Source organism: Condylura cristata, unplaced genomic scaffold (genome assembly GCF_000260355.1).
Source record: "Condylura cristata isolate star-nosed mole 26May11 unplaced genomic scaffold, ConCri1.0 scaffold00024, whole genome shotgun sequence".
Classification (NCBI taxonomy): domain Eukaryota; kingdom Metazoa; phylum Chordata; class Mammalia; order Eulipotyphla; family Talpidae; genus Condylura; species Condylura cristata.
The window spans coordinates 15,822,562-15,847,329 of record NW_004567125.1 but is presented as its reverse complement, the minus strand read 5'-3'; the positions used below and the strand labels follow the sequence as shown (position 1 = coordinate 15,847,329).

The 24,768-nt window shown below is 30.7% G+C and overlaps 1 protein-coding gene across 2 annotated transcripts in view; it reads left to right on the top strand.

Annotated features, from left to right (window-relative positions):
- Positions 1 to 24,768, top strand: part of KIFAP3 (kinesin-associated protein 3) — a 106,276-nt gene that overhangs the window by 62,485 nt on the left and 19,023 nt on the right. For both annotated transcript variants that reach the window (XM_004688469.2, XM_012729111.1), the window contains exons 17-19: positions 2,899 to 2,984; positions 14,243 to 14,432; positions 17,835 to 17,934. In XM_004688469.2, coding sequence (XP_004688526.1) covers positions 2,899 to 2,984; positions 14,243 to 14,432; positions 17,835 to 17,934 — 376 coding nt within the window. The remainder of the gene's footprint in view (positions 1 to 2,898; positions 2,985 to 14,242; positions 14,433 to 17,834; positions 17,935 to 24,768) is intronic.

Sequence of the window (24,768 nt, the reverse complement as noted above, 5' to 3'; positions counted from 1 at the left end):
CTGTTTAAAATGTATTGGCGTGATAACATACATTTGTAGACACATGAGTCTATAGCCCTAAAACATTTACAATATTGTAAACCAATGTTATCTCAATATTAACACTGAAGTTAAAATAAAATTTAAAAATAAAATATATTCTCAATATCTGTTACAAAGCTTACAGTATTAAGATATTCTCCATTTGACTTTCTCTTCTCAGTGCAGTTTTCTTTACAAGGTCAAATACTTTAAGCCTTTGAATCTGGAGTCCATGCTTTTAAAAATAGCTCTTCTGAACAATGTAACATGTTAATAATAGTGGCAATAAAATATTTGCTAGATTAAAATTTTTGCACAAACATCAAGGAATACTAATTATATCTGATGCTTTCATCATGAGTTAAGATTGGATAGATTGTTTGAAGGGATTTGGCCTAATTTTTTGGTGTTTGAAAAACTAGGGTTTTTTGGTGGTATCATTGACATTTAAATATCTCTTTGCATTTTGTACATAATTAAGTTATTAACTATTTCACCAATTATACATTGTAATTTATACTGTGATTCCACATGAAACCTATATATTTAAACATTTTAAATAAAGATACATTAGGCACAAAATTATTCCTTTTTCCATTATTTTTTAAATTAAAAATTTTGATCAACATTACTTGATATAATTTAAACAAAATGAAGGAAAGAAGCAACATTTGAGATGACACAGACTTATTTTAGGTAAATAAGTTTTAAATGATTTCTATTAAAATGTTTAAAATATCAAAACTGGTTCTCAGCACAACTTGTAGTTACTGAGAACCTAAAATAAAAACCAATTCTAGTGTCATCATTTTCAAATAATCCTAACAATTTCAGTATGAAAAGTAAAATAAAATTGTCTAGATCCTTTCAGATTCTGCCTAATTTATAAGATTTTCTTAAAAACGTATTTTCATTTTATTCTCACACAAATCATGGTTAGCATTAAAAGAAGTCTCATTGATTTACTTATTAACTAAAAATTAATGTAGCACCTATTTTATTTTTAAAGCTTGGTTATCCTGGGGAATGAAATAGGCAAAATTCCTACCCTAATAGAAGTTACATAGATTCCAGTGGGGAAAAGGGAATAAGCTTCCAATTTTAAATATAGAGCCCCTTCCCAAAGAAATAATAAGTAGTGATGGGTTAATTCTATCTTTGCTATTTAATATGAAACTTGATAAAATTAGGATTTTTATCAGTGTCATAGAGAATGTCATTTGCTTTTATACATGTACTAGAGTTTTTGGTAGAAACCTGAAGCCTCTGTTTCGAATACAGTTTTAAGCAAGACTAATTATAAGTATTGGAGATCATAGCTTTCTCTTTCTTCACCTCCTTTTTTAGAATTATTAAGTTAGTTGTTTGATTTGAGTTTTCTTTATACTTCCTTTTCTCTACCTATTCTGTATACTTTCCTTTTTTCCTTTTATTAAGTTCAAGATTTCACTATGCATTCTCACAAAGTTTTGAAGAAATATAATCTGTCCTTCAACTTTTAAGTCTAGTATCCCCACTCCCATGTTCTATGTTATTTACTACCTACTATACTTTAACCTCATTTTTATAACAATATTTCATTACTTTAGTTATTAACTTTTAAATTTCAGTGTCTCCATAATATTGATAATTTTGACCTATTTCCTGATTTAAATCCTGTTTCTTCTTGAATTCCATTCCCTTATTCTGAGTTGATTTTCTTTAATTATAAATCTTATTTGGTTACACTGCTAAGTGAAAATCTATGAATAAGATGTATTTATAACTTAAAATAACTAATTTTCCTCTTTAATAGTAATTTAGCATAATGTGAATTGCATTTACTCTTCTCAGCAATTTGAAGGTATTTTCCACTGTTTTCTGGCTTAATTTAGTGTCAATGAAATATCTTTAGTCTACTAATTATTGGTATTGTCACAAAGACTGATGTCAATTTACTTTTCTTTCCCTTATAATAAATGACCTGATCTTTTTGACAGGAAAGCCAAAAGAATGTTTCTCTTTTTTAAAGCCAAGTAGTTTTACTAGAATTTGACTTGGTGATATAGCCTTGCTTAATTTTTCTAAGTATGCAAATGTGCTCTTTCAGAGTGTAATTTTGTCTTTATGTAAACTTAGCAAATTTTTCTGAATATTCTTGATATGCTGCTCTATTGCTTTGGATGTTCTCTTTTGATTTCTGTTATGTTGGATCTTTGCCTATCTTTAATACAGTTTTTCTTTTTCTAATCTTTTTAAAATCTATTAATTTTGCAAATTTTGACTTCCTTTTATCATATTTCTCTTAGAATTTTTTATTTTGTTACTATAGTTAGCTTTTATCTGTCTGAAATATGTTTTTTGTTCTTTCTGAATTATTTTTCTGAGTTTTCTAATTCTTATTTTTATTACTCATTCATATATAATCTATTTTTCTAAAACTCCTTTATTCTTTTTGAAATACTAGGTTACAACCTTGTGTTTTTTCTCATTAACTATGTGGAAATTTGACTATGATCATTTCTGTTGCTCTTTTGTGTAAAATTAATATTCCAGAACTTTTGGGGAAGGAGCAAAAAATTATCAAAAAAGTTTAGTAGGTCTACATCTTCTAGAGAACCCTCTTTAGTAATTTTCACAATTTTTTGTTTCCAAAATATGACCCTTTATTTTCTGAGATTTCTAAGATTCTTAGTTTTCTTTACCCATTTTTATGTTTTTTTAATTCCTGTTATTCCTCTCTTATAAACAAATTGAATATTAAATGTTTCTGCTCACCTTGTACTAATGATTTTATTTTACAATTTGATATAAATTTAGAGAAATTCGATATTATCTAATGCAATTGAATGGTTTCAATTTCAAGTACAGTTTGTATCTTTAACCAGTTTCATTCAGAGGCTCCAGCATATCTCATAGATCTGATGCATGATAAAAACAATGAAATCCGAAAGGTTTGTGATAATACCCTAGATATTATAGCGGTAAGTAATTATTTTTCTACACTAAGTATAGTCTTTCTGAGGGTAAATGGGGAGGAATTTATCTATATGTAGAATTTTACCTTTAATGTAAACATTAAATTGTATTTTGGGAAAACTCAGAAAATACTATATTCAATTTTTAAACATTAAGAACTTTGCCTTACAATTTTTAAGTATAGAGATTTTATACATTCAGATTTTTAGGTCTGGCCCATCTTCCATCTCAGAAACACTTATTTCTCAGAGAAATTACTTCATAGGAACAAGGGGATTTGATCACAGTTTCTACCAAATCTTAATATATCAACTTTGCAGCTTTGCTTTTTTTTTTTTTTTTGATAAATCACATCTATTTTTTTTCAGTTCTTTGACATTTTTTTCTTATAGATTTATTAATTTCTTTAGAATGATAAAACTCAAATATTGATGTTGACTTTAGGTATTTTTAAAGAATATGCAACTGAAGGAATATAATCAGAGGATAATCTGACTTTGTGTGTTAGGAAATTGCTCACCATGTGAGACTTTTCCTCAGAAATCATGCTGCTCATCAGAATCCTCTGAACTTGCCAGCTGTACCAAATCCTTTATTACTTTAAACACTGTTCACTACGACATCTACTACACAGTCTTTTGCTCTTCCTTCTTTGAACTTGATTTATACTTTTATTTTTATGTACCCTGTACAAAGTTTCTTTAATATAATCAATTCAGCAATTATCAATTAACTTAAGCATTTTTTAAGAGGAACAGAATATTGAATAATGTTTTAAAGAATCTTCAGAAAAAAACCTTTTTTGCTAGCGATTTCATTATGATATTGGTCAGTTGTTAGTTTCTTGTCAATTCTCACATTTTATTTCAGAATATCATTACTGATTTAAATCTAAATAATTACATTGACATGTATGTGAAGTATTTATTTTTCCTAGAAAATAATTTCACGGCTCATTTACTATTTTCTAATAGATCACTAATATCTTTGTTGTTGTAAACTATATGGTTTAAAAATAAGAAACTTCATAAAGTCTAACTAAACTTCTTAAAGTTGTATGGTGTTTTCTTAGCTCAGCAATGAGGAGGCAGGTGCCAATCTTAGGAACTGACTTTAGCATATTTTCAAATTATCTTCTTTTGAGAAAAGGTAGAGGGAAAGTAATATGTTTATATTTACATGTTAGGTGAGTTTGTTTTAGAATGTACTGTAGTGGTGATTCTAAAAGGCAAGCTCAGTCTTACTATGAAAATATTTCATATAAACTAGGAATATATTTATGACTTGTTTAAAAATGTTTATTCCCAATTATGTCTAAACTTTGGGTTCAACTGTCTATCTCAAAGAGAAGTTACCCCCACCCTGTGTCTACCTTTCTTCTCTGTGTACCATCCTAGTTCTTGCCTCACTATAGAATCAATTTTCTTTAAATTGTCTACATGTTATTTCCTTAATTTCTTCTCTCCCTATGTCCATCCCCCATCTTCCTTTCAGCCTGTGCCAATTCTGGCTTTTACCTACATTGCTGCATTGCCTTGTTGCTCACTAAAGTCAATCTGTTCTTCATTTTTCTAAACCCAGTGAGCATTTTTCATATTTATTTCACTTTACTTTGCTGATCCTACCCTTCTTGAAGAAACTTATAAATCCTGATCAGAATTAAAATGTAAAGTCACAAAAAATTTAGATTATTATAACCTTACAATCAGGGACCTCCATGGTGGTGTAGGGGTTGAGTCTCAGAGCTATCACTGTTGTGGCCTGAGTTCAACCCCACATATATGGTATATTGTGCAGCAGACCTTCCCTGTCTTGCCTGCTGCTCCACTTAGCAGTGTATTTCAGTAGGCCCACCTGTTCTGATTCCCACTCTGTCTCTGGTGAATCCTCTTTTAACTCCACCCTGCGACTCTAGCCTATACACCAGTCCATCTACATATCAATGAATCTTTGAAACAAAAAGATTGAGTAAAATACATCAGAGAGTGAGCAAGCAAATGAGAAGAATCAAAATGAAAGTGGTAGTATATCAACTAGTTATGTATATGTCCCCCTAAGAAACTAACCAGTCACTTGGGTTAGTGTAAAATACATCTGAACAAATATTCTGAAATAAGCACCTACCTTTTGACTCTCTATACTGCTTCACAAAGTAAGCATTTAATGTGTGCTATGAAGTAATTTTGGGTATTTAATTTCACAATTTGTAAAACTTTTATATGAAAAGATATTTAGAAATTCTTAACACTAAACTAAGAATATTTAAAGATAACCATATGTATGCATAATAATATGATTTGGAAGTCTATAGTGCTACCAATTGAGCCATTATTCATAGCTCAGTTTCTTAGAAGAGAAGCAACTTGATATAGCTTATGTAGGGATACCAGGCTTTAGTTCACATTATGCTAGAAGATTCTTTCTTTTGCTTGCTTTCTGCAAAACTCCAGGATTCAAGCCCTTCATTTAGTTTTAGCTTGAGAGTGAGAACTGCATCACTGGGTGCAACTTTTCCCCAAAATATTTTTTTCCTCTTGACTGTTAGGCCGGGTTCTGATTTTAGATTTAACTTTTGCCCCTGTGGAATAATAATGTGATCTAATAAGATACTGCAGCTGGAAAATAACTGATCTAGCAGTAGTTTTCTCACCTGCTGGATAATCTCAAGAAATTTATTTAGCCTTTTGAAGATGCTACTTTTAATGGCAATTCTGAGGATTATAATTATTTTTTTAAAGATTTATTTATTTATGCATACAGAACTGGGGTACAGGCCAGAGATGCAGGTTGGTGAGAAGATTCACCAGAGACAGAGTAGGGAGCAGGATAGGCCAACTGATGAAGTATACTGCTGAGGGGAGCAGCGGGCATGTCAGGAGAGGTCTGCCGCGCCCTGTGGGTCTCCTCTGGGGCTGGTATCAAACTCATGCTGAAGTGGCTTTAGCTTCTCAGTGCTGTGCTGTAACTTGCTGTGCCACCAGGGAGGGCCCAGATTGTAATTATTTTAAGGGTTAAAGAAGGGGTTTGGCATCTACCACATGATAGTTATTCACTACTTTTTGTTCAAATCAGATCAAAACTCAAATTTAACTGAGAAGTTTATATGTAGAATAAGTATTTGGGCCATTATTCTTTTTCATTAATACAGTTAATTATCTATGTTATTTTACTACTTTCACTTTAAAATGGTGTGAGCATAATACATTGTGGATTTTTACTGTGGAAGATTATATAAAGCATATATTTTAGCCTGAAATACTATTACTTACAGGTTAAGATTGTCTTGCAAAATGATTGGATTTGGCATTTTAAAACTTCAAATCATATTAACTGACTAGAGGATTAAACAGCTTTACTTGGGACAATGTATAAAAAATTGAAAGGGTTTTTCCTAGTGTAGAAGCACCTAATCTGTTTAGTTACCCATGCTTTGAGCCTGTAATGATTCATTTGTATTTATACTCAATTTAAAACCTATCCTAAAACTAAAGTTATACTATTCACTTGCTTGGCCTTAAGAATTGGAAGAAATTTGAATTTTGATGCATCACTAAAAAGCTTCTCAGGTCCACTTGGGTCATAGCTGCCCACCTTTGGTTCTTTAGGCCCAGAGTCTAACTGATCATGACTCAGGGTGCTATTTGTTTGTCCTCTATATACTGAAAAAGTAAAAGGGGAATTAACTTAATTTGAGGTAGGAGAAACTTTAATTAAATTGCACAGATGATGAAATACTAGAAATAGTCTATGGTGAAATTTCTGTCCAGTTACCATTCATAATAACTAAATAACCAACTTTCTAAAATTGTGTGTTATAAACCTGCCTAGACTAGGGATGGATGATCTCCTAAGACTCTTTTTGCCTCTGTAATTTGAATTCCTAGTAATTTTAGCACAACTGTGTTCTGTAATAACTCCCCCCAAAAAAATAAAGAATGGGAACATTTGTATATAAAGACAACTTTTCTTTTAAAAAAAAAAAAGCATCTTTAATATAAGGGAACCAAATAAGGGATCAGGAAAATATAATAATATTAAATAAAAATCAAAACTAGCAGGTAGATATTGCATCAGAGATATGCTGCTGAGGAGGGAGAGGGAAAGGAATCAAAATGGGAGGGAAGACACAGAGACTACAGTGATGGTTCATGGTGGTGAAATTTTACAGAGTGGGAATTTTACAGGGATACACCTGAAAGGAGAAAGCATACAAGCAATGAAGAATGATGTAAAATATATATAAATTTTTTAAATAAAGTATTTGTGCCCCAAATTATTGAAATTTTATTTTGATGATTATTTGATTAATATTTTTAGGCCCAAGTCTTCAGCCGGTGAGTTAAAACCAATGTATGGTGGTAGTACACTGTATCATGACAGATTGCTTGTTTGCTGATGTGGTCTCTGTGACATAACCAGCAAATTGTTTCCTATGTACTGGGCTTTACATGAAGCTTCAGGAAGCAAGAATGATTAAGTGCCGATAGGGTCAGGACAGTGAGGAGAAAGAACTCTAGCTTTTTTCCAAGGAGATGTATGCAGTAGTTGACCATTGCCTTTCTCTCCCAAACTTTGGAGTCCCTGAAAGGAAACACAGAACCTTCTACACATAGAGAGCTTTGTGTGAAGTATTTGAGCCTCATTAAATTCATTCCCAATTAGTAAACAAAGTCCTGTGTTGGCAGATATTTATTGTATTTTTATGAAGTACATACCGTGTTCAAGACACTAAGACATTGGAAATAGAAAACTAAACATCGCGAAGTCCCAAGAATATGTGTCTGCAATCTAGACTCTGGAAAAAACAAGGATACTGTCATCTGTAGGTAAATTGGCCTTCCAAGAGTAGCACTACTATGTGGACTTTCAATTGATGTGCTGTCCTAATGGCATTATTGTATTTACAGGTAACCCTAGCTAGTTAATTTCCCTGACATGAAATTTTTTTTTAAAGACTTATTTATCCATACAGAACTGGGGAGCAGTACAGGCAGATTGACTAAGTACATTGCTGAGTGGAGCAGTGGATGGGTCAGGAGAGGTCACCTCCGGGGTGGGGGATCAAACTGGCACTGAAGCAGTTGTAGCCAGCTTGCAGTTCTGTGTCCTAATTTATTGCGCCACCGTGACATGGGCCCACCCTGACATGAAATTTTAAGATGCCACATCACCAAAAAAATGATGTTGTTGTCTTAACAGGTAGCCTCCGGTTTTCATGTGATTTGATACTAACACAGGCTGCTATTCCTAAGATTAGTTCATTTTTACATTTCATTAACATGAAACAGAAATTCAGCGTATTTTTACAGGTTGTTAGCATTCACATGTGTGTGTATATTCCCTGCCAGTCTTAGGCATATTATTTTTTTTGAGTTGGTAACAGATTTAAAACAATATAAGCATAGTCTGAGATAAAAACCATGATTTTTTGCTTAAATTCATTTAATTATATCTTTTACTTTGTGGTTTCAGTTATCTTGATATTTGCAATGATATTGTACAGATAAGCCTTCCCAGTGCTTTAAACAGAGATGGAAGAGATAATTGTACTTTGAGTTCTGGTTAGAAAATGCCAGAGATTAAAAGGCAACCCTTTGGACAGTACTGTTGAGAAGTAGGTAGTATATGCTAAAAAGTAACGGCTCCACTAAATATGTATGTCTAACTCTGTTTGTATATACATAACATTGGAAGAGAACTTCTTAGTTATAAAAGCCTTTGTTTTAGTAGCTACTAACTTAACCTTAATGAGCAACTCAAGGCCTACTCTAGGCCTGCTTTAACTTAGTGTGAAGAATTGTATTAAATAAACCATATTACATTCTCAATTAGGGAACTGCTGCATTAAAAAGAAAGGAAAATCTGTTTTCCATCAGTTGTTTTAGAACACAAAGCAGATCTGTGTAGCTCTTATGTTATCCTATAGTGTGTTAATCAAATACAAGGTGTGACGGAAGCCAGTGACAAAGAGTTTTTCTGATAGTGAACAGATTCTGATAATAGGCTGATTAAGGCTTCATAATGTTTCAGTGGTTAAGTAATAAACAAAATGATACAGGACTTCAAAAAGGATGATACATTACATATAAAATCAAGCTATAAGTCTTTCATGATATTTTAGGGTTTATGGAAAGTGAGTGTTTTAAGATCATAATGAGAAGAGAAGTAAAACAAAGCATCTTTTTCTTTAAAAACTAGACAAACTCAGGTCTCAAAGCAGGGATACCAGAGAGCAATCCCTATAATAATTTAGCCTATGAGACACACTCACAAGAGACTTTACCATGTCTATTAAATGATATTCACTGAGAACATATCATGAGGCAGCTGAATAAGAGATTCATCTAGAATGCTGTGTAAATGGGTGTGTGTGTGTGTGTATGGCAGAGAGGTTTGGGGGCAGGTAAAAATGTAAGGTTGTTAATGTTTCTTTTTTAAGACGGCCTTTTTTTTTTTTAAGGTTTACTTTTATTTATTATGCATACAAGAGCTGGGGTGTAGAGGATTTACCAGAGACAAAGTAGGGAGCAGAACAGGTGGACCTGCTGGTATACACTGCTGAGAGGAGCAGCTGACGAGACAGGAAAGGTCAGCTGTGCCATGTGGGTTAGTTCCCTGGCCTGGATAGAACTCATGCCCTGGTGGCTGGCTACAGCTTGCTAGTATGGAGGACAGAACGATACTATCTAAGTTGATTTAAACTAATGTTTATTAAGGAAAGGAGAAATGGAAATATTTAAAAACTGTAGTCGTTACATTATGCTTCATTCATGTATTTGGTATTTGGTAAATAGTAGAATACCTAAAACTACACTATCACAAACTAGAGCAAACTTCTGTGGCTCAAATAAAATCCTAGTCTCTAAATTAGAAAGATATTTTAATATATTTTCTACAGTTAGCTATTAATATTTGAATTTAAAAACTCATTAAAAACTGCAAAGGTATATACCAGCATTTATTGTCATTCTATATAGGAAAAGTATTATGGGCATTTTTCTGTCATGTTAATGCTCAATAATGAAATCACTTTATAATCATACTTCTAAATATTTTGCCATGTTATAATCATTGAGAATTTAAGATCTTGTTACTGTTTGGTCAAGGTTTGTTGTCATTTTCTTTATCATGATCTATAACAGTCACCCATTAAATCTCAGGGCTACCTCTTATGAAAACTCTTCTTGTCATTGTAGTAGATTAATTTAGTACTAATCTATAATTATTGTTGAATCTTTTACAAAAATTACTTTTCTATATCCTGAATGATGACACAGCTTAATATAGAATAACATACTCTGTCTCATATTTCCTGAGGTAGAAACTGTTATAGCTTTTCTGAGGAACTGAGAAGACAATTATACAATTTTCATTGTGATCCTGTAAACATTTATACTCTTGATAATTGCTATTTTAGTTATTGAAAATCAAATACGCAAAAATAATAATCAAGATTAAAGTTATTTTAATAAAATCACAGTACTATCTGTGTCATTGCTGGTATACTTTTTGGCCTTAAAAAAAAGATGAAAGAAAACTTTAAAGGACTTCTGATTAGCTTAAAGGTAGTTTTATTACATTGGTACTAGGTCTGTCTTAACTCATAGCCTTCTTGAGGAAAATAAGCTTCCTCAAGAGTAACAGGTTAAGATATATCATCAAAAGTTAGTAATGGGGGCGCTCTCTGGTAGCACAATGGGTTAGGAAGCCTCACTGCAAACTAGCAGCAGCTGCTTCAGTGTAAATTCAATCCCCAGCTCCAGAGGTGACCCACATGGCATGGCAGACCTCTCCTGTCTTGCTCACTGCTCCCCTCAGCAGTTTTCTTCATCCATGTGCCTGTTCTTCTCCCCACTCTGTCTCTGGTGAATCCTCTCACTGTCCTTGCACCTCTGGCCTAGCTCTGTATGCATAAATAAATAAATCTTTAAAAATAAAAGTTAGTAATGGGTGCTCAAGGATTTTTATTTGTGTGTAGAGTGTGGAGATTCTTTTTTAAAAACTCAGCTTATTTGTATAGGACATTTATTTAAGACCTTTGCTGAAGGGTGACACAGAGGCTTAAGTTAGAAGGGCTATTGTTTGTGAAGACAGGTGCATCTTTGTTAAACGTTTTACATTCTACAGATCCAACTAGCACAACTTATTACTTGTAGTTTTATTACTAAATTAGAATGGTAAAATCTTAAGAAAGACCTAAGATGATATCTCCTAAAATAAGCATGAGCTTTTTTTTTCCTTTGTGCAAAGCATTACTGGGTTAATATACTTTATGGTTATGTGGTTTAAGGATTTACTTTTTAAATTGTACCTACCACTATAACATTTCACAGACTTTAAGAAGTTTTACTAGTAGTGGAATAGAACACCCCATATTTTATTTGCTTTGGGAATCTGCCTAGATTTTAACTCCTGTTATTATATTAGGAATCTATGTGCTTGAATTTAAATTATGATAAACAATCAAAGAATGTCTTTCCGCCATCTTCCTTGAAAACTTATACATTCAGATAATCAAATGTAAAATGTTTCCACCAAAATGAAAACTTTGCTTTTGTATCTCTTCAGTAAAACAAGGTAATATTCATATAAAATAAACAGTACCTCTCAAGTTAATTCTAATATTTAATGTAGTTTTAATAGGATGTCTGGCATTATAGGACATATCCTGGGATTTTGGGCGACTTGTAACTAACTTAACCTTTTAGGAAAAATAAATGTCTTACCCAACATGCCATTTCAGTTTTTATCTATGCAATAAATTTGTCCTATTAAGGATAATAAATTTATCCTTTTCTTGGTCCATAAGTGTATGTGATCATTCTTTTTCTTTTTTTTTAATGTGATCAATCTTCAATTATCTGGCCATTTCTTGCAGTTAGCTTTGAGCACATATATTGAACCATATATGGAATCAAAATGTATGTTTCTGAAGTCATATGAATTTTAAAGCGGTTCAAAGTCATAATGTAACATTTGGACTAAATTATTTTGATGTTAATCACAGTGCCCATATTGTGTAATTAGCACCACTTAGAGTTTATTTAATTTTGGAAACCCAAATTGAACTGCTAAAATGTGTGACCAATGAAACTATTTCAAACAACTTGCCTGTGCTATTATTTTTCAACTCCCTCTTGCCCCAATACCCTCCAGTGTATGACCAGGTCAGAGAGAAAAATCACTGAAAAAAACACTGTGTTATTTAATAAACTTATCAGAAACTACTACTTTCCGTATCACCACTGGTCAACAAGTCAACCCATTTACATTGTAGAATCTTACAGCCAAAATGGACCTTAGAGATCATTCTTCATATTCTCATTCAGTGAAGAATCCATTCTATAGTCATCTTCAGGAATATTCATTTATCCAGTTTTCAATTGCCTTTTCTACATTGCTAACCCAATGTGGTTAGCAGTGCTATAATAACCACATCCAGCTTTGTACACCTCATCAAGTTACTTCTGGGCCTCATTTCCTCATTTATAAAATGGTAATACTTATAGTACATGAATCAGAATTATTTCTTAAATTAATTAACAGTAATGACTAGCATGACATACAGGTTTTCTAAATGCTTTATGTCTTCTCATTACAGAACAAATTAAGTATGATCAACAACTAGATAATCATATAAACTAACATATCTAATCACTATAACCATGGAAACAAGATAACAACATTTGTATTTAGGATTTTTTTTAAACATCTACATTGTTAATGTCACATATAGGTTAGCCTTATAAACTAGCTGCCACTTGGAGTAAAATAATAATCTTCAGTGAAATTAGTAAAAGTTGAATTAATGTCTAATGTTTATGATAGATCTTTTATACAATTTAATTTTAAGTAATTATAAATTTAAATAATTATGTAATTCTATTTAAATAGTAACATAACTAAGCACTAAGAATATTAATCACTATTAGAAAGAAGGAGAGCTAAATAATTTAGTGACAGAATTGCCATTAACAGTATCATGACCAAATACATTTTACCTCTACTAATGTCACTCAAAAAGAAGCATCTATGTAGTTTCCAAGATCGATGGTATAGATTTACTGATAATGTGAAACTTTAAAACTTAACATCCAAAATTTTAACAAGATGTTAATAGTATAAAATTTCAGACATTCTCACAGGAAATCATTCTGTGCTAATTTTAACTTGTGCCTTCAACTGGGATGAAACTTGACCAATATTTGAGTCAGTTGTACATTTGGTCAGAGTGCAGAACAACACTATTATTGCTTGAAGTCTTTCCAACTCCTTTTTATTTAATTTATTGAGATATGCTTGATTTATAATGATTAATTTCAGGTATGCATTATTTAGTATTTGCATATATTGTGAAATGATCAATACAGTAAGTCTAGTTAACTAATGTCTGTCATGATAATTACAAATTTTTTTTCTTATAATAAGAACTTTTAAGATTTATTCTGTCTTAGCAACTTTCAAATGTACAATAGAGTATCCAGCTCTGTTGTAGACAATGATAAAGGCAGTTAAGATATGACAGAGGAATTTAAAACTAAGACTCCTAGAATTAGAATGACAAGAAATGTCTGCAGACTTTCTTTTTCCACTTATACCATCATTAGTGCTGTCAATTAATTGTTAAGTGACTACATTAGTTAGAAGCCTCCACAAACTGTGAGAAATGTAGAGAACTGGATAGGTTTAGCTGTATCTTACAGTGATTTGCCTATTTGATTGAAGAAAAGTGTTATTAAAGAAGGTAAAGCATATTGTTTTTGAAAATTCTATTTTCAGTAAAGAGAAAAACTATTAGTACTTTTTCCCTACTGAATATATTTTTTTAAAGATTAGTGAAAAATGTACTTTTAATGCTTACTAACCTCTTGGCCACAAGTAATTATAACGACAAAACTCTAGAAACTGAAATTTGGTTATTTACCTAAATCTTTAAAACAAAAATTTGTGGCATTTCATACAGTGTTTTAAACCTATGTTGTCGCAATAAAAAAAACATTTGTAAAGTTTATACTTTCCCAGTTCTGCCATTGCCATTAGTTATTAGTAATCCAAACACAGATATCTTCAATATATGAATTCAGTTTTTTTTGTTATTAATTACTATGTCTAATTATTCTGAACAGGTATTTTCAATGTTCCCTCTGATTCAAATAAAATCCCCCAAATGTCACTTCTCATGAGATTAAAAGTACTATTATCTCTAGTGTCAACGGAGCTATTCATAAGCCTGTATAATTCCAATTGACTTTATTTTCACTAGGAATATGATGAAGAATGGGCAAAGAAAATTCAGAGTGAAAAGTTTCGCTGGCATAACTCTCAATGGTTAGAGATGGTCGAGTCTCGTCAGATGGATGAGAGTGAGCAGTACTTATATGGTGACGATCGAATTGAGCCATACATCCATGAAGGAGATATTCTTGAAAGACCTGACCTCTTCTACAACTCAGGTAAGATGATAATCAAAGCAAAAATAAACAATTTGTGTACTGTGTAAATAAGACTTTGGGAATGCCAAACTTGTTTATTCCCAAATTGTGTAAGCATTTCTTTTAGTATATAAATGGTCTTCTACTAATGATATCTAGTGTAACATTGTACATCAAGCAAACTTAGCAACTCACAATTATTTTTCCAGTTTTTTTGTCAGCTTTTTAATCTAATCTACATAAAAAGGCATAAGAAAATGAATTTCTCTTAGAGTATATTACTAGAATGTAAAACTTAAAGTAACATCTTTAACATTTCTACTTCTGTTTGAAAATCATAATTTTCTCTATCTATTAAAGATATATATACATATATATATTAAAGATATAATGGGGAGGGGAGTTGTGTCTGTCTTATTTTAACAGTCTAATTTTGCCATGATTTAACTATAAATTATTATTAACTCCATTTGGTTGGGAAGATTTATTCACTCTATAAAAATAGTTTTTTTTCCTTCGAAGCTTTGCTAGTATTTTCAAGGCAAAATTTAATTCTTTCATAAATCTTACATATATTGTAACCTTGTTGCTTTTGCCAAGTGTCTTTTTCCAGAGATGAGTTTGGCACAAAGACTGGTGTGTTTTTGCATATTCTGGCTTTTAGTGTGTTACAGTGTTGCCAATATTAATATTACTTTATTGAAGTCATTTAGTTGAGGTGAGGAAGGAAAGGATTTCTAAGATCTGTAGGGAGTTGTCAATAAAAGCATTAAAGTAATTATATCTGAATTAATTACTCACCTTTTTTTTACTACTGTGTAATCATTTGTGTATTTTCATAGTTGTTTATTGTGCAGCTTGCCCATAAACACTATTATTTTATATTTGATAGATATTAGAATTCTGAAAAATTGATACTTTTAGAATTAAATAGATATTTTCCTAACTGAATGTTACAGTAGTAATGAAATACCAATTTGTGTTGGATGGAGTGGATCATTAATTTTCACCAGCCAGAATTTCTTAGTTCAATAATGACAAGCAGCTGTTTCTTACATACGCAGATATTCATGATGTAAAATATATATGATATGAAGTGTTTTGTTAATAGAACTCAGTTTCTTGGAATCAGGTTTCTTGCTTTGAAGATTGATACTACTTTACAGTGAGAATCAATTACCTGTTTCTAAAAGTAAGACTTTTAAATCACTTTAGTATTCAATTTTGTTGTTTTAATTCGAATTTCAGAACAGATTTCTAAAAAGCTACCCCACATTTCCTAAATTCATTCATTTCAATTATCTCTCAATCTGAAAATCATAAATATTTCCCCCAAAATGTTTTTCTTTTATAATTAATATGTAATATGCACTCATGAGAAATCCAAATTATATGTAGTTTTTACATATAAAAATTGAGACACAAGCACAAGTAATGGAAAAATAAAAAAAATTAAGCATTGAAGAGTGAAGTATTATCATTAAATATCCTGTATTTATTGTTTTTAATACCTGTAGCCTGATGACATGTAGATATAGATTAATATATAATGGTACAGTTGACAGTGACTATTACATTGCTATGAGTTTAAAGCTACAGTTCTCATATGAAACCATCTGTCAATATGTTCTAGTTTATGAATTATTTTTCCTCATCCATTTTCCATAATAGTTCCTGAACTAAATTAATCTATATTGTACCTCATTAAATTTGTCACAGAACTTTAGATAATGCCAGCCTCTAGTCTTTGCATACAATCCTATCTTCAGAAATATCAGATGAATCTGTAATACTACAGATTGTTTGGTAGTTAAGATAGTTATGGCCATCTTATTTAAGCACCTGGGTATCCCTGAATCTTTAGGCTACTTCCAATAAAAGCAGTTTTGGTGACTTTTTAAAAGCAGAGATTAAGCTGAGTGCCCCATAATTCCATGGTTTTTACCTTTTACTTAAAATGAAATAGTGATCTCTACTTCCTAATCATTATTATTGCCTTCCATTTTCAAATTGGTAGATATGTCAAAAGTATCTGTTTTGTTATTGCTTTTATTTAAAAAAAAATTCTCAGTGTTTCACAAAATAGGATCTTCCATCTTTTAGTTACAGCATATTTTTCCTTAGAATTTAAAACTTTTGTTTAAAAATAAAATTACTGTAAATGTAGTCATTGATAAATTTCCTTTCTATCATGAAAATGGTGCTGCTTGCTTTAGTATTTTGCTAGTAGATAAAATATAATTTATAAAGCTATATTTGTAATTTATAAATGCTGCTACAGATTTCTAAATATTCTTTTACATTTTGTTGTTCTTCATCAATTATGGTGAATTTTATTCTTATCATTTAAAATGTCAATGTACTTCTGGAATAATCAAAGTTTAAATAGCTTGTTTCTCTTGGGATTATTGTAAAACCATAGTTCAGGATATATATCTATTGTTTATTTATTATGAAAGAACTGTGCAATTGTATCTTAAGTGTCCATCTTACATTTCATTTAACCTAAAATTTTGAAAACAAAAATTACATATAGTGACAATAAGGGACCTAATTATTATTACAATGTATGTAAAATGTTCATCTGATAACTAAATAATTTGCTCACTACATATTAAATATATGAATAAGAAAGGAGTACTACTCTAATATCAGCTAGAAATAACAAGACTTAGATTTAAGGGAAAAAAAAACACTCTATAAGCATGGGAAGGAACTCAATATGTATATTAGTATAGAGCCATTTAGCAGCTGCAGTAAGATTATAGCTTGTAATCACAGGCATGATATTTAATAATTGATGCTTATAATTAAGATTGGCTCATCAGTAAATATTTATGTTCATTATATTTTGTAATACACAAGGAGTATAAAATAGCCTTAAAAATTTGTAACCCACGTTTATTTACATGAGTGTTTTAAGATTTGGAACTCAATGTGCAAAGCATTGCTTCTTTAGAAATTCATACATTTGTAGTGTTTAATTCCCTAATCATACTACCCAAATGAAACTGCCTGGGTTTAAAATGTTGAATATATACAAGTGTTGCTCTTTACTGATGCCTTGCTATTTAATACCTACTTAACTTATACATGTTCTTTCCTTACCTTGGACCATTCTTACTGTCCTTCCCTACCTCAACTCATCCTCTTTTATCTTTTGCTGTATTGTCCATAAGACTGTAAGCCCCTTGAAAGCAGAGACCATTTTTCACTTTTAAACTAGTAGCTTACTATATGTCCAATAGATGTTCAACTGTTGTACTGCAGTGTTGTAAAAGATTCTTACTCTCAAGAGAGTTGTCATGCTTAACATTTTTCTTTCCAAATTTAATATACAGGTTATTTTCTGTTGCCTAATAGAAATAGAAATATTTTTATTCCCTAATATAATTCACTAGTTACTATTTTCCTTCTTTCTAGATGGATTAATTTCCTCTGAAGGAGCCATAAGTCCAGAGTTCTTCAATGATTATCACCTTCAGAATGGAGATGTAGTTGGGCAGCATTCATTTCCTGGCAGGTAAAGTCTTCCAAGAAAAATCTCATGTATGATTCCCTTCTTTTTGAAAAGTTAGAATTCTCTTCACTCTCCTTTTGGTATTTTTCATTAAAGTCTATAAAAACTCAGTATTTTCAAGAACATGCTTGCATGATTTTAAATTAACTTATGAAGTCATATTTTCTATGTAAAAAAATGGAGAACACAGATAATGAAAAAAAAAAAACAAAACTGTGCTTAACCACTTTGAAAAATGCATGCCGTCTATTGGAATAGATAGTACTTTTGCAAAATTAATGAAGTGAAATTGTTTCCTAAGTGCTTTCCAAAACCAGTAAAAAATAACATAAAATAACAATATATGTAGTTTGACAGTTATTCAGACATTGTTTTACACAGTTCATGCTTTAAAGACTTTTCCTCCCTACATGGATGTACTAGCAGATGTACTAGCATTATACCTCAATTATAATAAAGTTTTCTCCAGCAGATACCCAGCTTCAGTGTGGGTGTCAGCTTTTTTAAAATCTTGCCAGTGAATGTAAGTAATATTTTCCCTTTCACATCATTTCTAGGGTGTTATATTTTTGTTTTGGCTGACTTGAAATTTCTGTCTTCTGATAGTACTCCCAGGAATTAATTAAGGTTGTCTTATGAATAGGTATAGTATTATTTGTCCTTAAGACTGTTTTTTCCTAATTGATTGATATTATTTTCTCTTTTACAATTCTGTTTTTCATTAATATAAACTATTATTTGGTTAGGAGGACATGTTTTATGTATTTTTTTAAATGAAAGAACACATCTGTTTTTTGTTTAACACTGTGTTAAACACTTAATGATCACTTCTAATAAGCCATTTTAATCCAATATTAATAATTTCTGCAACCATTACTGATTATGAATTGTGTATAATCTATCTTAAAATATTCATCTTCTTTATTTTAGCCTGCACAGGAATATTTTATAACTAGTTTTAATAGTAATTTTACAAATGAAGAAATAGAAGTTCTAATAATTTGAGTAACCAGCTCACATAACTAGGATGGTAGATCAAAAATTTGAACTCCAGAGATCTCTCTCCAAAGTTTATGTTCTTTCCAATTTGACATGATGCCTAATTTGAGAGGAAGCATAGCAACTATCGTAACTTTTAAAAGTTTCTTAGCATAACCCACTTTAAGAAATTACTTTCATATTGCAGTATATACACACATACATGTTTACATGCATGTATATATTTACCTATACACAATATGTAAAACAAGAATTTCTCGGAATGGTTATTATTCTTACTAGCTGTAACATACAATGATATATTATGTTTTATTATATTCTGTTTAATTTTTGAAATGCAGATTGCAACCCACTAAATTGATTTAACAATTCATTGATAGTTATGACTAAGTTTAAAAGCATGATGGTAGCAAAACAGGAATATTCATGAAATGTGATAACCTTGTATGTAGCTCACTGTTTTGTGGCACACTTTTTTTTTAATTAAATATATTTGTTTTCTTACATCATTGTTCACTTTTGAATAGGGTTTGATTTCTCCCCTCAGGTGTAGTCCCTGTAGTTCTCCTACCATGGTAGCATCCATGGCCCATCTATACTGTCCCTTGTGCTCTTCCCTCCCCTTCTTGCAAGTTTTGTCTTTTTCCTGACCCTTTGTTTGGTTTCTCTGAAGTGGACTTTAAGTGAGTAATAGTACTTTAGAAATAGTTTTACTAGTATACTGGATTGCCATGTAAGAAACTCTTTGCCTTAAGAAGTGAAAGTTAAATATATCTGATTACCACAAAGCACATAATTTTGTCTGTATTAGCTGTAATTATTTATATAGAGGCTTATTTAATTGTAACTACAATACTCATCATGAGGCAAGTCACTGTACAAATGCTTTCTGAAACATAATTGGAAAAAGTAACAAATTATCTAGATATATAGTCCTAATATTTACATGGAAAATTCTTACTGAGAGCATATGTAAGATTGATTATTCTGACATTTATGTTCTAAAACAAAACAATATTTTGTATTTATTCATATACAAAGAAAGCAGACTGGTGCTAGCCATGTATTATTCGAAATTTATTTACTTTTATTTTTTAAATAATCATGATTTTTTAAGAACCTGAAATTTTTCACTACAGTGAATATGCAAAAAGGATGAGTTTCATTCAATAAAATCTCTTATTTTTGATTTTCAAAAATGATCATTTTATAAAACAATAAAAATATTTTGAAGGGATAGTGATACCTATTTAAGTTATGCATTGGACTAAGAAAAATTCAGTACTTTATTCCTTAGTTCCTTTTTAAGATTAGAAAACACTTTCTCACCTTTATATGTCAGTTTCTTTAGAAAGGTAAAAATGTTTAAGTTACCACTTCTACATCATAAAGGATACATCATAGTAATGTTGGATGAAGGGATTAGTTATTATAAGTTACTGTACACTAGTTTTCAAATCAAGAGGGTGATATATTTATTTATTATAATCGTCTTAAGTTGAGAATTATTTGCTCTTTACAACAACTTCCCCATGGCAAGTTAGTCTTTCATCTCTTGTCTTTGATAATTTTTCAGGCTTTAAATCACATAACTGTATTATTTTTCTCTTTTTATTTCCAGAAAAAAATTTACAGTGAATTTTCCTTTTTTTTTTTTTTTTTGGTAGGTAACATATCAAATAAAAGGGAACTCCAAAATGTGTCAGCGGATATACAAAGTAAACAGTATAGCTAAAACCTCATAGTTATTCTTTGCTACATTCTGTTTTATTGATTTATTCTGTAATTATTTACTTTCTAATATTCTATCATTTTTTGCTGATTAAAATTCTTTCAATAAGATTTTTATGCCCTTCTTTAATGGTAACCATTTATCTTAACTGGCTTATTTTTAATTCTGCAAAGAATTAAGTATTCTAAATTATGATAGTATTCACATATTTTTGGCCTGATATTTTGCTGCACATTGTCAAAGATGAGAAATTTTAAAATAATGCAGAATTTTGGCACTGATATCCAACCAGATAACTATAAAGCCTGTCCTATCAAATGACAAAATATTGCTTTGAGTTTTTGTTTTAACTGACTGTTAAGCAAAATACGAATTTTTTTAAAGAAATATTAACAGAAGGTGTTGAACCTTTTCTTCTTCACAATAAAGATGAAAATAAATAGATTTGGTGTACACGAAAAATTTGGGTAAACTACAAAAGAATAATAGCTTGACTGAATTTTTAATTATGAAAAAATTATTCTGTAAATAGTTTTAAAAATGGGAAATGGTATCTATTTTGAAAGTTGCTTTTCTTTACATTAGGGGAATTGTCCAGATGATTTTTAGGTTATTTCTCTGTTCTTTATCATAATACTTTGATAAATGAGCACAGCTAAGTTGTTTAAAAGAAAAATAATAATGCATAAAATGTGAATTTTTATCACTTATAATGATTTGAGTGTCAATAATATGTAGATGAAGCGATATAACAGTGGTATGCTAGTATTTAAGTATTCAGGGCTTTTCATTCTTTGTGATTCCTTAATATTTCAGTGGATTCAGATACAATGCAACAGAAAATAAATTACTAATGTATGTCAAGCTTTTCATTTAATTGTTCAAAGAAAATTTCTTCACTTTCTTCCTAAAATGACAAAGTTTATTGATCATACAAATTTGTTAAAATGGGGAAACTAAACCAGATTTAGAGAATTGTTTAAACAGTTCAAACTGGTATTTTTCTTAAAATCCAAATCAGAGGGTTCCCTCTTCATCTGAATGCCTTGCCTGAATTTTTTGTAATGTAGCAAGTCAGTTTAATTGGAAACATTGAAAACTGTTAAACTCATCTAATCTATCCTACAAGAGAGCCTGGATGTTTGATAAAATAGATACTGGCAGCTGGACAGTGAATCCTGTATTTTAGGCATGTGTCACTATCAGTTTGAACTTCTTGGGGCCAGAATTTCCCAACATCTAGAGAATAATGCAAAATACATTAAGACTCCACAGGACTTTAGCTCAAGAGCCGCCAGTCCCAGAGCATCAGTTGTAAATCTGCCCATCCCAGATCTGAGCAGTGTTAGAAATAACGTGGAACTTGCTATTGAAGCTAATTAAAAATAATAAGAGTAAGCCTAGCTTTCTCTCTCCCTTTATACAAAATGTATCTGTACCATATTTTTGGAACTTTTTTATTATAACTCTTACTTTTCAAGACTAACAAGAACCTCATGTTGAGTATTTTTAAAGTGCTTCCAGCTTTTACAAATCAGTTTTTGTTGCAGTAAAAATGGTCCATTTTTCTTTTATAGGAATCCAATTTTCATAAACTGGAAAAAAAAATACAGAGACTACTTAGGTTTCCTTGGGGCTTTTGAAAAATATTTTTAAGTGGGCCTGGAGTTCTTCTTTGTGGTTGGCACAGTGATGTCATTAGTAGAGTCAAAGATGAACTAAATGTGTACAATATCTGAGCTATCAGATTCTGACACTTTCATTTTCTATGTTACATAGCTTGCTTTTTCCCCTTTTTTCTTACAATAGTGTAGTATTAACTTCTTTGTGCCTGAATACGTTATATATTACACACACAAACCTTTTATTCTGTTATTTTAAACATTAAATCATAAAATTTAAGTGTTAGTTGCACTTTTAAATATCTTACTGAGTAATTTCCGTAACACTTGAGATAATCTTTTATACTCAGCTATTTAATTTATACAGTGCTTTACATGAGAAGAGCAACCTCAAAATTATATATTTGTCTGAAAGTTATTGTGTAATATTTATGAAACCACATATACCTAGAGCTATACAGGAGAAATCAACTTGTCTGTTATAACCCTTTATTTGACCAAGCAAGAAATTATTTTATATTGAGGGGGAAGTAAATATGCCTATAAATTCAATATCCCTTGTTTGATAAATCTTTCATCAATTTTAACTGATAACCAAGACTCTACCATTTGTTCAAGTAGTTTTTAAGTTAATTTCCACAGTAGTACAATAGAAATCATATGAGAGGATCAAAAGAAATATGAAAAGAACCTACTGGGAATATTTCCATGATAGGCATCAAGACTAACCACTTATTCATCAGCATTGTGAGAACTAAATGAATTGATAAATATTAATGAAATATTTAAAGATTATTAACTAAAACACAGCTGTATTTAGTGTTATTAAATTTTTATGAGGTATGATCATAACTTTTTGTTTATTGATATCTTATTACTTTCAGCAGGGAACATAATTCATGGAGTATTAAAAAAATCTCCTAACATTAGTCAATTTTTAGCTGTTTGAATACAAAACAAAATAACTAGATATTATCTTTATCTATTAAACGTCAGAGTTTTTTGATGCTAATATGTTGCACATAGAAACAATGAGGTACAGCTTTCACAGGAGTGAAATAGATAAAACCTTCGTGAAATGCAGTTAGTAATAGAGAATAGGAATCTTAAGTGGTTCACTTCCTTTATCTCTAAAAATTTATTTTTATGAAGTAATTAAGATAAAGATTGAATCAATTATTTAAATAAAGTAAATGTCAGAAAATATACACTTAAGTTTTGTGAGATACATTTACTTAATTTGCAGAACTAACATTTCTTTTCATCAGTGCCTACTTTTGTAGTACATGATTTTGTCTCCACTTTAGATTATTTTAGATTTAGATTATTCTGATTTAAGTAAGTACGAAAATCAAAATATTTTTAAAAGATACATTTAACACTGGATATTCACTTTAAATAAAACTCTCCACTTTTTGACTGACCCTTATATTTCTCTACATTACATATAAGTGAGACTACTAGATATTTGTCTTTCTCTCTCTTTTTTTTAAAAGATTTATTTATTTATGCATACAGAACTGGGGTACACGCCACAGGTGCAGGAGCGGTGAGAGGCTTCACCAGAGACAGAGTGGGGAGCAGAACAGGCAGATAGACAAAGTACACTGCTGAGGGGAAGAGCGGGCGGGTCAGGAGAGGTCTGCCACTCCATGTGGATCACCTCTGGGGTGGGGATTAAACTCATGCTAAAATGGCTTTAGCTTAGTTCTGTGCTTTAACCTGCTGCACCACCAGGGAGGGCCCTATTATGCATTTTATTTACTCTGTTCTTGACATAGATGTTTTTAGGAACCCACACACACACACACACACACCCATATATATATATATATGTGTGTGTATATATATATGGATATATGTGTATATATATATGATATATATATATATATGGGTGTGTGTTTGTGTGGGTTCCTAAAAACATCTATGTCAAGAACAGAGTAAATAAAATGCATAATAGGGCCCTCCTGGTGTATATATGTATATATATATATGGATATATGTGTATATATATATGATATATATATATATATGGGTGTGTGTGTGTGTGTGTGTGTTCGTAATATGCATTCTTAGTTGTATCTAGATTGGGATATTTATAGGTTCCTAGTATGTATTCTTAGTTGTTTCTGGATTGGGATATTTGCAAGCGTTGCTTCTCATCTTAAGTGGAATTTTGTTAAATAATGATTAATGCACATAAAGTAGCATATCTTTATTAAAAAAATGGAATTGGATAATGACAATAACCTGTTTACTTTTAAAAGATTTTTTTTAGTTCATGGTATATAATTTGATTATAAAGTGTCTAGATTTTATTAAATTAAAATTTTATTATAATTAAATTGTTATCCAATAACACCATAACCATTTTGACAGTTACATTTTTAGTTCAGCAGATAAAATGTTTTAAGTGCCTTCTCAAAGTTTGAAAGAACAGAATGATAAGGCTCCTTTTTTCAGTCTAAATCTAAGTAAGGAAGA